Source organism: Pleurodeles waltl, chromosome 5, assembly GCF_031143425.1.
Source record: "Pleurodeles waltl isolate 20211129_DDA chromosome 5, aPleWal1.hap1.20221129, whole genome shotgun sequence".
NCBI lineage: Eukaryota > Metazoa > Chordata > Amphibia > Caudata > Salamandridae > Pleurodeles > Pleurodeles waltl.
The window spans coordinates 1813032799-1813045870 of record NC_090444.1 but is presented as its reverse complement, the minus strand read 5'-3'; the positions used below and the strand labels follow the sequence as shown (position 1 = coordinate 1813045870).

General features: G+C 46.3%; 1 protein-coding gene across 1 annotated transcript in view; it reads left to right on the top strand.

Moving 5' to 3' along the window:
• MRPS18A (mitochondrial ribosomal protein S18A) overlaps positions 1 to 13072 on the top strand; it is a 124287-nt gene that overhangs the window by 54132 nt on the left and 57083 nt on the right. Inside the window, exons 4-5 of the mRNA XM_069236303.1 lie at positions 4724 to 4847; positions 10858 to 10927. Of these exons, the coding sequence (XP_069092404.1) occupies positions 4724 to 4847; positions 10858 to 10927 (194 nt within the window). The remainder of the gene's footprint in view (positions 1 to 4723; positions 4848 to 10857; positions 10928 to 13072) is intronic.

The following is a 13072-nucleotide window of genomic DNA, read 5'->3' as shown; positions in this document are numbered from 1 at the left end:
TACATTTTGACTATTTTCTTAATTATTTCCAGGAGAATCCACAAACCCTGGTTCCTTTTATAATATCCCAAGTGTTAGGAAAAGCACACAAATTAGACCTGCCTAAATATTGAGGGAAAAAACGTTATATGAAGGCTTAAGCATGAAGTGCCAAAGGGTTTGCAGCTTAAAGGGTTAAATGACTTTTGTAATACAGAGTAAAGTCAGTGATGTTCATAAAGCATTGTAATGGGACCTTTTTGGGGGGTTGCTCCTAGCAGCGTTTGTCTGGGTATCAATTTTCAGTGGCTCGCGGAATGACCTAGGTTAGATCAGACTTTTAAGTGCAAGTCTAAAGCGTTTTAGTGCAGGGGTCACTGCACTCTGGAGTTTTTTGTGCTACATTTTTGTTAGGTTGATGATCAGCCTAGCATTTGATGTTCTCACGTTAAGGTCTGAGGTTAAGTGGGGCAGTGTCCACCACTATTGAAACCTCTGGCCCTAAGTACCTGATACTCTGTGCACAGGACATTGCTTTTCAACTTGTTTTGCCCCGGCAGCATGCCTCTCTCAAGGCCTATAAGAAGCAGTGCTTTACTGGGGTTAATACAGAGCCTGCGCTGCTCAAGCCTGAATCCTCTGAAGTGCCTGGGTTTTCTTCTCCAGGGTGCTAGTCCAGACTCCGCAGCAGTAATCTCGAGGGGACAGCTCAAACATGGGTGTCTTTCACCTGCAGTAGCCGGAGGGGCCCTCTTGAGCATCTTCAGCTGGACATTTCACTTCTCTCCAGCGGGTGTGACCTGCTGGTTGAAAGAAAGATTAATCCCAAAGCAGAGAGAATAGTTTGTTAATGTGCACCTGTGGGAAGTGCCTGCATCCTGCCCAGTATCCAGGCCAGTGTTATGGGGGCCTTATAATGTCATGCTGGCCCAGATCTGTGTGATGTGTGGCGCGAGTCGCTCTCCCCTAGTGCTAGGTAACGCTGATATTGGTTTGAAGCCGCCTTTATTGCTAGTTGGACAGGGACAATGGTCTCTTTCTGTATTTTGGGCTACATTGGGGGTGAGGGAAGTAATATCATTATTGCCCACATGCTGCCAGGCGTTAACTGCTGTTAATTGCCCTCCCCTTTATTATGCACTTTAACCTGTGGCTCAGGTCCGTATTTGGCAGCAGGTAATTGACAGCTGTGTACGCTCCTTGCAGAGGGCGTGGACCTCTGTTTACACCTGGAACAGTGAACAGTGAGTAGATGCAGCAAAGAGTACCATAAAGTGATACCATTTTGGGGTGATGGAGATAAGGGGTGATGGTTACAGCTTCCCGACCTGTGACTGATGCGCTTGTCTCGAAGCTTGTGACATGGGCAAAGTGGGCTCTGCCCAGGGCCCCAGCCTTTCAGGGGCCCCCACATAGTCGGCTCTGGCCTGCAGAGTCTTGCCCTGATATATTCTTAAAAAGATTGTGGTGATTAGCGTTTTCTTTTAACGTGGGTGATGTGTCAGTCTATTGCCGACATTTTGCAGAGAAATGTTGTTTGTTTCGTGCAACATCCATAAAAAAGTTTTGCTTTTAGATCAAAACAGGACCTCACATATGAAAAATGGGAGGGTGTCACTGAGATTATTTACAGTAATATTAGTAATCTGCTGCTGCGTGAACAATATTGAAAACATGTCCCTATCCCTCAATATTAAACGTAAACACATTTAGAATTTGGACGAGTTTGCTTGTGCACTTTCGGTGAACTGGCAAAAGAGAACATAAAGAGCTGAAATTGGACCATAAATACAAAGCTGTTCCAAACAGGGGCCCCCAAAGTATGTTTGCCTCGGGCCCCTAAAATCCTTCAGATGTCTCTGGTCTTCAGCCCGAGTAGTTGATGACTTTGGACCAGGACTCGGAGCCTTTCTCTCCGGTGCACACCTCAGCCACATGGGTGTGCAGTTCTCGTCACATCTTCCTGGACCTCTGCCCCCTCTGCAGACGCCTGCCTCGCCTCAGGAGCAGTAGTCTTCTGTGGTGTCTTCTTCCCTGCTAGTTATCCATCAGGGTCCTCGTGTTCCCAGGGGCCGACAGCAGGTATGTTTCCCTGAACATCAATAAAGTAAATTGTGGCTGGAGGCCATAAATGTGTCAGCCGAGCTCGGGCTGAGCTCGCCCTGTTGGATGCATCCTTCCTGCCCTCCGGGCCTGCGGGGATGTGTTCAGCAGATGCTGCAGGGTGGATCTCTCCCCACCTGGGGAGCCCTGTCAGGGCAGCTGCACAGGCCCTGGAAAGGGAGGCCGCTCGGGGAACCTAAACCTGTCATGAGCTTTCTATTTTTGCTCCTGGTTGCTCTTAAGTGATCGTCCTTAGACAGGCTTTGTTTATTTCTGGTGTGCTGTTTGGAGATGAGCACAAGGCAGGATGTGTGTAAGGCTAAGGTCCTCCAGGGGCTGATCCCACCACCTCAAAGCTGATACATGTGAAGCCCCAGGCCTGCTTAAGCTGGCGAGTATGTCTGAGTAGGTTGTTCTTATCCCATCTGGACTGAATAGCATCATCTCTGTGAACCAGGCTGCTGCCTTGAAGCCAGGGGTGCCATCCTGGAGTTCAGGGTTGAAGGTGCCATCCTCCTGACACAGGTACCATTATGATGCAGTGGATTACATTTTATAAGCCGTAGCCAGGTGGTGTCCTCTGCCAGGCCAGATGCTGATGTTGCGGGCAGTAGCGCCATAGTTATCTCGCACAGGAAAACATCAGAGATGTGCAGAACGCTTGAATTCAGAGGCTGATCATTACTGTGTGCCATATTCTGGTCCATCGTTTTTTTACCACTTTGCCACTGCAGATGGGGACCAACCACATGGAGATCAGCCTTGCCCCTGCTCCAGCGGGAACAGTCCAGTGTGAACGGTTGAAGCACGACCCCGTGAACAGGAACACAACCCAGAGCACATTCAGCTTTTTTGTGGTGTAATCCAGGCGCTACTGCTTGGTTCCTAGGCGCAGTGAGCTCATGACGTACGCCCGGGCTTACTTTCATACTTGGATCGCCTCACTTAGAAAGACAAAAAGGTGATGGGTGTAATTCTTGAGTCGATTTCGACCACTGGTGACTACTCTGGCCTGTCCTACAGGCAGGGTGCATTCATTCGCTGTCCTGACTGAAGTCGCGACATACTTGAGCCTGTAAAGTTTCTCTTGGGGTGTTGCTTGTTCTGCTAGGCTGACCTTTAAAGCCAAAATCTGTCATTTCTCAGCGACTAAGCGAGTAAGTAGAGAGCAAGTTCACTTTAAAAAATGTTGAGAAAAATAGCCTGTTCTGCTGATGAGATATTGGATTTTTTTATTAGATTTAGGTCCATCGTAGTCCTACATATTGGTGAAATGATGTTACCTAGTTCCACAGTGTGTCTCAGGGAATCGGGAGAAGTGGAAGGTACCACATGACCTCAGTAAGGGATGCTGTACAATTCACCATACCACTTGCCCCGTCAGCTCACATACCTGCCAAAATCAAAAGTGCTTACACCAGATAAAAACCTCAACCTTTCCCTTTACAGCACTGGACGCTGACTTATGCCAAAGATGTTCTGAGAATAGCTCCTGACTTACCGTGATTGTAAGTAATGTGATAAAACTGCACCCCAATGTAGCGCACTCTTCAGGAATCGTACCTGGCATCAATACCGGGCCTTATGGTTCTTGTCTTATTGCTCTCAGGCACACGAATGCTTGGGTGGAGCCAGGGATTATGTTATGCATTAAACGCACGAAGGATGCAGCATTTGGGCGGACCGTTATTGGAACCGTAGATGTGCCAGGCCAGACCTGGCGTCCCAGAGAGCAGATAATGCAGCCCTTGGAGTGTCCGTGCTGGCGGAGTTCAGGCCACGCACCGCCGCCCCCAGACGTGTGTGGAGCGCCCCTCTGCTGCTAGATGGGACGGTAAAACCTGGAGCGAGCGGCATCTCCAGGACGGCCATGTGGGTGGCCTTGCCTTCCTATCAGTTCCCTGCACCATCAATGAATGTCATCCCATCTAACGGATGGGGAGTGCACTTGCCTCCTGTAGCATCAATTAACATGCTAATTGCTCAGCCTCTCCCTGTTCCCAGGCCCCGCCCTGTGCTTGTCTGCACCTCTGCCCTCCCTGCCGAAGGGTTTAATAGCATTCCTGGCCTGCGGCTTCCTCGGGGCTCATTGAAGCCCTGCCAAGTCTCAAGTGCCTTTGGCCCGATTCACATGTGCGATGGGAATCCTCGTGGCCGGGTTTAAGAGGAAGGGCCTGAGGTTTCTACTCGTACACGGAGTAGCCCACTTGCAGCCCGAAGTGTTGCAGGCGCCCTCTGGGCTGAAGCTGCTGGTGAGACCACTTTGTGCTGAGAAAGGTTTGAGGTCCCTGGGTCCTGCTGTAGATACTGGAGGGCCATGAGCAGATGTCGGGGCCCGGGCGTGTGTTGTGTACAGTACACTGATGCTGGGGAGAGCCTGCTCATTAGGGCACACATGCGTCTCTGACTTTACCCCCATTTTCTGAGACACATTGAATAGGTTGATAATTGATAATACAAATGATAATTTCAGTCTCTGCAGCTAAACCCACAGTTACACTAAAGAAGAGTACCCAGTAGGTGCACATTTAACACGAGACTTCTTGACATCTACACGGTGTTGATTGTAATTTGGCACTTTGTTTTTAATTGCGATTAGAAGTTTGAAGGTAAATTGGTAATTCTTCTTCTCTTTCTTCAGGACGTTCTTTTGTTGAGCCAGTTCATTCGCTCAGATGGGGGCATGCTTTCCAGACGTGTCACTGGACTCTGTGCAGAAGAACACAGGAAAGTAGCCATTTGTGTAGCCATGGCTCATAGATCAGGTAATTCTTGCATTTATGAATTCTGCATATCGGGTCCATTGCCCTTGCCTTCACAGGATGTCTGGAATGTGGTTTGTTGATGTTTGTTATAACTTGTTGATTGTGAGTGGTTGTTGGTGAGGATGTGTAGCAAGCGTGGTCCAGAGTGTGCAGATCTCTGCTCGGGTAGTCCACTGAAAGGCACCGGTGTGCACTGGCTGTCAGAATGATTCCTGCCTTTAGTGTTTGTCTGGCTGAGTTTGTCTAATTATAAGGAACCAAAGTGGTGTTTGGTTTGGTTTCATGTTATTTAATGAATACGGTTGCCTGTGTGTAGTGCAGATAACTAAGGTGGTTCTGGTGCACTGTAGGGCAGAGTGATAGAAGCGGACGTGTTGTCACCATCACTACACTGTCCAGTTGTATTTGGGGCACTGCTGGATGCGTGACATCATGGGGAACATTCTAATTTGTGTGTTCTCTTTGACCGTAGCTCTGTAGAAGAGCAATTCATTATGGTATAGCGGTTCACATCCGTCCCACTCTTCTTGAGGAAACGCTAAAGCACTGTTTGGACATATAGCACACAACTTCGAGAGAGCCCAGTGTTAATGGTGGGCGTTGTGTTGATGAGCGTGTGTTTTGTTATGCTGGCAGTATTGAGTTGCGTTAAGTTACAACTGTTTCTCGTATTTGGTGGTCTTTTGACTAGCAGGCTTGTTTGAGTTTGGTGCTGTTGAAGAGTGGTGTTTGCATTATACTTGTTGCTCCCCGCTGCATTGGTTGTATGCTGTGTCGGTTCTTTGCGTTGGCGCTATGGAGCTGTTCTAAAGGCGACAGTGGCTAAATAGTTTGTGCGGCTGCCAGTAGAGACGCATCATTCTTGTTGTCAGGCGACAGTTTTAGAAACTGACGTAACCACAGGAAATAAATTGAATCCAGAGAACCAGTTGTGCAGTGTGTACCATGAAAGGAAAAATTAAGACTGGCAACTCGAGCATTATGTTATGTAAGAAAATGTTTGACAGGTACATGTGACAAACTCACAATAATTACCCCCAGGTGTTCTAAACCACCCTGTCACGCCAATTCTTCAGGATCTGGGAAAGTAAAGTGCAACATCAGCAACTTATGTGACGCGTATTGCAGATGCTGCGACCACAGAGGCCTGCTACTGCTGCCAGCAAACTGATTTGTCATGTACCTCCTTCATTGTTGTTGACTTTCTGGGCATAACAAGGTCGAAAAGGCAAAGCTTAATCCTAAAGTTTGTTACAAATTGGGGATGGGGTGGGTTGTAGGTGCATTGTTGCACGTCGTCCTCATTTCGACCTGTATCCTTATCTTCCCTTGTGGATTACTTCTCATTACATCGCTGTCGGGGCTGCTTGGATCGTCGCACTTTTTGAGATCCCCACCTATGCCTTCAGTTCAAGAAAGAGAAGGCAAAGCACTGTACCTCAAATAAGAACATAGTTTCATATTCTACAGTGGAACAGCCAAAGCAGTTATCTCGGAGTTGACAGAAGTTTTTGTAGCTCTTGGGTGTTAGGAAGAGGCTCATGAGCCTCGAAAGGATGGTAACATACAATGGAGTGAGTTTGGTCTACAAGAGGGAGTGTGGGAAGGGTGAGGGGAAATGGATCTACCAATGAAACATCGATTGCCCCCTCCCACCAACCCAGCCTTAGTGGCATTCAGAAAACTAGCATCTGCTCTGGCAGGGATTTGCCAGGTCTCCTTTAAACATCATCCAGTGTCTGGGAATCTGACCCTTGTGACAGCCTTGTGGATGAGGCGGCGTCCTCCTCCAAGAAGAATACTGACTCCCTTTACACTTCCTCCAACCTTCACCCCTTAAAGGAAATCAAATAAAATTTGGATGATGGGAAAGGTGGTATATTCTTTGGGGAGCCTTGACTTCACTTCCGTGAATGCTACTTGGCTACTACCCCATTATTCACATTTTCATAGGAAATGGTGCGGTTGGTCATACCAAGCTTGCCTGATCTCCAGTGTGACCGTTTTGCAGAGGTCATGCAAGATTGGCACGATATGGTAAAACATCCTGCGCATGGGAGTGGACACTGGCTTTAGTGGCATATTCCATGGGCTAATCCGTTGGAATGCTTGGATATGCTCCACTGGATTCTCTTGTGATGTTCAGGCCAATTTTATGGACAACAAACCTTTGTCAGTAAGGCATTCTCAAGCCAGCACTGGTTACAGTCCAATCCTTGAGTCGATCCTTCCCTGCACACCAGTTCCATTAGCAGTGCTGCAAGTTTAGGACTTATTCATGCAGAATGCTCTTTTGGCAACGTTGCCCCTCACAGCCTGTGCAGGATCCCAGCGAGTTGGTGGAGGTGTAAAGGGCGGCGGTGGACAGCAGCAACAGTCCTCTTCCTCCCCTGGCCCTACAGCAAAACCACTTTAGTCCATTGGGGTGCACGTGAGATATTGGGAGGACGGTGTCCCACTACTTGGCACACTAGCAGTCCATCTCAATAGACTGCTACATTTCACAGTATTGTAGAGCAGGAATATGTCCTTCCCTGTTAGTGATTGCCTCTTACCATTCCCACCCCTCTGCCGTCACCTCGGACAACCGTACTCGCATTTTGCAGCAGGAGGTCCTGGACATTGAATTCATCCTGACTGTGTGAGGAGCCCCAGTGCACAAGCAAAATGGCAGCCAGACCGCAAAAGTGGTCTTCCCTGAAACTTTATGCCTGGGATCTGAAGCCGCAGAACTAAGATAATGTGGTGTATGTTGCAGGCTCCGCTGCGAACAGGCAAGAAAGCAGGATGAACTGTGTTGGCTATGATGGGCCCAAATATCACTAGGAATGAGGATTAAGGGACACAGAGCTGAGTCCATCTAGAGCTCAAAGGCCCATGCAAATAGCCGATATCCGACCTAGTGAGTGGATTGTGGGCATGTCTTTGGAGGACTAGTTGGGTGAGCTGACGTACTGGGGCCTCTCCATTCTTCTAAGTCCACCAACAAAGGCAAATAAACATTGCATGTGAAAGCCCATTTAGGTGAGCTGAACCTTACCCCTTTCAGGCAGGAACATCAGTGTCGAGATGCCAGACAGGGCATGTGGCCCTCAGACTTGGACCAGGTAACTGCACAGTGGCAGTGAGTCACTTAAGGGGAGGCTTGCAGCTGGGGGCACCCATTGGATATACTCAAATAATCTGTTTTTAGTTAATAATGAAAGTGGGGGATCTGCAGCCTGTCGGTGGATTTAATTTGTCCTCTGTCCACTGGTCAACTGAGAATACGTGTCTCCTGTGGTATCTGGCTGGTAGGCTATTGCTACTGAGCTTGAAGAAGGCATAGGCATTGCTAAACACCGTGGCGATGGAAATCTCACATAAGCTAAATACAGGGTAGCTCAGAATGACCCAACAGATACTGGATTGAACCCCTCTTCTTACCAAACATGTGCACATGGTCCTACATGATGGGACAAAGTGGGAAGGTAGTCCTCAAGTGAACAGAGTTCGAAACAAATTAGATAAGATTCTAAGGGCTATTACAGTGACCAGAGATACTCTTGAATTGAAAATTGATAGAGTGGCAGTAGACCTGGGGCAAATCAGCTGATCAGCAGAAAGCAGAGAAGGTGGCACAGGCCAAACATATGTTACAGAGACTGCAGTGCACGACAGCTGACCTACCGCAACTGATAGAGAGTGTATCTACTTCCTGGATGGGAGAGTGCAAGATGCTGAAGACTGCATCTCCATGGTGAGTTCACATGACATAGCTAAATATATTGAGCAGTGGCTGACAATTTGGTGACCCCACAAGATCGGGCTCCCTTTTTCTCACTTGAGAGCTCCTCTGCCCCACTCCCCACCTCTTCATACAGTAGGCCAGGAAAGCAAATCAGTTCACTGTGGGCAATAACAGAGTGATTATATTCCCTGATTTCAGCGCAGTAGTCAAACATCTTAGAGGTTCCTTTATAGGGATAAAGCGCAAATTACAAGAGATTTGGCTGGAGGATGCACAAGGTTATAGTGAGTCTGCAGTCTTTTTTTTACATAGCCTGGGGTAGTGTGGGACTAGTTAGAGAAACATGGAACTACTGATGATTGATTACCACATGGCAGCAGAAAATTTGCCAACCGCAACACAAAGCGTAAATAGAACAATTGTCCGCCGTTTACATAGAAATTGACCCGCCGCAGGATCAAGCAGATTGCAATAACAGCAGCTGCAAACCATGAGAGGTCGACTTCCATCAAACTCAGATCTAACACTCTGATGAAACTGGAAATGCCATTTGGTCGGCTGAGCCTGGCAGTGACATGAAAGGCATGTAGAAGTTGCCCTCAGAGAATGTTAAACTTGAAGCAGCAATTACTATTCTGGGATCTGCCCTAGGACTGTGGGATGATTTAGCTTTCATGGAAATAGTGATTGTTTATCTTTTTCAACTCTCTTCTGACGCTTATATGCTCCTGAGTGCATAAATGTTTGGCTGGTAGTGAGTTCCAGAGCTTGGTAGAGCCACGTATGGCCTCCCTATAGTAAGATGGTGTAAACCTGGAGCTTTGTGTTCTAATTTTTTGTATTACTTGAATTTAACCTATACGTACAGTGGTCATTTTCCTTGTGGGATTCTGTGGGCAATGCATGCCAAGTGCCTGTAACATGGCACCTCTAGTACTGGGTAGTCAATGAAGTGATTGCAGGACTGGACTCACGCATTCTCTCGTGTTAAGGAGTTTTTCTGCAGAGTTTGATAAATTGTGTTTTGCATATGGTGAAACTAAGGGTGCCATGGAATCAGCTGTTAGCGTAATCAAGTTTGATTATTAAGAGTGTGAGGATAGTTTGTAACTTTTTTGTTGGTATTCAAGGCATGGAAAGATGCAATACAATGTATTCAGTGTGTAGAAGGATGTCTTTGACCTTGTTGACGTGTATCAAGAACAGGTCTGAATCCATGACGACCGCCAGGCTTCTGACTTGTCTTAATCTTATTGGAGGAGCCACTGTTTCTTTTGGTCATGTGGCAGTAGGCTGGGATGTTTGCCATTGTCTGCAGGTCATGCGCTCGTTAGGCGATTACTGATCTTCCATGCATAAATGGCATGAAGGAAGTTGTGAAGTTTTAAGTTGTAGAGGTCTTCTGTGCCATCTATGTTTAGAATAATGTGTGTGTCATCTGCATATTTGTAATTAGTGAGGTTGAATGATGTCATGTCATCTACTAAGGGCCTTAGGTACATGTTGAATAATAGGAGTAATGATGGACCTCTGAGGGGCGCTACAGTGATGTGTGTGAGGAGTTGATGTGAAAGGTGGTAGGTTGAGATCAGTTCTGTGGAGATTTTGTGACAGAATAATTGCAGTTGTGGTACCTTTGACCATATTGGACGTACCTTTCGCTATAAGATCAAAGGAAAGCAAACCCAGATGTGTTTCCAATATGAAACAAGCATGTAACTGTACCTGAGGGTTTATGTTCGCAATCTTTGTAGTCTGCTACAGACTGCCCTATTTCACTCTTCATATTCCATACTTTAAGGGGCTGTAGGTGAATGCTGGGCTGAAGAGTATGAAGGACAGTAGGTGAAATCTAGGCTGCATAACCAGAGTATAAAGGGCTGAAGGTGAATGCTGGGCTGCATAACCAGAGTATAAAGGGCTGAAAATGAATGTCGGGCTGCATAACCAGAGTATAAAGGGCTGAAGGTGAATGCTGGGCTGCATAACCAGAGTATAAAGGGCTGTAGGTGAATGCTGGGTTGCATAGCCAGAGTATAAAAGGTCTGTAGGTGAAAGCTGGGCTGCAGAGAGTGAAGGACTGTAGCTGAAAGCTAGGCTGTATGACCAGAGTATAAAGGACTATAGGTCAATGCTGGGCTGCATAACGTGGTTGATAGGGACATTTGTAATATGTTTGACACTCCATAGGAGACTCTGGCTCACCATCGCAATATTAAATGTAATTAAACATCATAGTGGTGCCATTATCCTCTTATCTGTTATTTATTGTCTCGACAGGGCTCCTGCCAGATCACAGGCCTCCCCTACCCGAGGGTCACGTTCCCAAGAAGAGGTTCCACTTGAACAGGTGAGTGTGGTTCATCTTAGCTGTTTCTTTTGCAGGTGTATGGAAAAACTAATGAGGATTTTTCACCAAACTTGAACGTGAAATTGTGTAACTTCTTGTTCGTTAAAATCTCCTTTTATGCAGGTTGAATGGGCATAGCAGTTTCTTTCTATATTTTTCTGGATCTCTGTAAACAAATCGTGGAATAAAACGAACTATCTATCAAACACATATCCTGGCTGTCCTATCCACTCACTGCTGTGAATTGTCCAGCTTGCTGGTATTTATTGCGATGGGATACCTGTGATTTTTCTCTTGTCAGTAGCATCAGATCGCTCCTCTAGTGCAGTCCATCACCCGTCATTCTAGATCGCCAACCTTCCTTTTTATTTATCACACAGCAGACCTGTTAGTTTGCCTGGGGCAATACTCACAAGGTGGCCATTTCTCTGTGCAGAAAGAACATACAATGGAGTGGGGACATTTTCTGGAATGTATTCTGAGTCAGAGCGGGAGTGCTGCACTTTCAATGGCAGCATCTATAGAACCTTTGTCTTCAGTGGGCCATCTAGTCGTTAGCAGTACTGGATGTTTTTGCTCAGTTGGCTAGTGACTTTTCAAACCATTGTTTTAAAACATGGTGCACTCACTGCCTCACAGCACATGGCTAAACCACAAAGTGAGATCTGAGAAATAACTGGCTGCAGAGATTTCTGCAATTATCAGAATTCCAGGGCCTTGGCTGCAGGTGCATGCAGTGTTAAGATGAACAGTAAACGTGCCCCTTGAGCCAGTTCAGTTTATTTAGTAGTGTACAGTTATTTAAAACCGTTACACAAACAAAACCAACAGTTGAAACATACAATTCTCAATAACTTACAGTGTAGGATTGCAAAAGTTTAGGTTCTGCTATTCATAAAAACCATTCCATTAACAATAAAACCCAGATTTAAGCTATGGGCTAAAGAAGCAGGAGTGGCCTTGTTACTCAGTAACTAACAATATAGGATTGCAAGGTTTAAGGTGCTGCTATTCATAAAAAACATCTCATTAACAATAAAACTCAGATTTAAAACTTACCAACAGTTAGAATCTGAAAAAAGCTAAAGTGCTTAAGTTCCAAAATAAAATAAGCCGTTCAATGCCTCTTGAGTCTTGTTGTTGAGTGCTGTCGAGGAAGGCTTGTACTAGAAGGTGACAAGATTTGCGATGTAGTGGTAGTGCCTGATTGGGGTAATGGACGAGTGAGTGACAATAGCTTGCTTCAGAGAAAGATGACCAAACTACAGTAAAGGAAGCTGTTAATAATACAAAGTAGAAAGGACCGACTATGAGAGAAAGTTGAATGAGCAATTGTAGGGGCGGAAGGTGAGCAAATGTGTAAGACTTGGAGAAGCAGAGAATGGTGAAGGCAAATAAGTAGTGGAAGATGTGATAAGGTGGTAGAGGATGAGGAGTTAATGTCCTTGCAAATGGTGTGATCTTATAAGAGAAACCCTTAGCTCTTTGCAGCTAGGAGGCAGAATAGAGAAAATACTTGGTAAAGAAAGACGGTTCCCTTGTGCTCTGAAATTCATTTGAAACATTAGGGGCTGTAGTGATTCTGAGGATCTGTATGCCTGCTTGTAGGTGCATGCACAGAAGAAGATAAGGTTTGACCTGAGACAGAGTGTTGGAAGGAGTGGGTAGGTCTGCAGGACGGTTGAATTGCAAGCAGAAAGATAACATTAGAAAATGTAAAAGTGACTGAAGCAATTGCTTTATCCTTTCATATTTACATGGGCCCAGTGACCAGTTGGAGAAGGCTTAGTGTTGGTTAGCCAGAAGCACGATTGGGCCTGCTTGATTCGAACCACTCAGATTTTGAAGTCCACAAGCAACATGTAATGGATAATTTCCTAGCTATCGTAACGGAAAGTTTCAGTTCTATTAAGGACGATTAAACACCAATGGGCCCATTGACCCCAAGCTGATCTGTAACGCTTCAACCTGCTGGGAGCCCAAGCCTTTGAGAGTAGGTCCTCAGCTTTTTGCGAAAGACCTGGGACCGACCATTGTCCCTGGAAATTCGCCACGCCATCAATGATAGAGAGCCTTCCAGAACCATCTGATAAGGCATATTGTCCGGATTGAGAAGCAGCGAGGGAAATAGGGGGAGTCGGATTG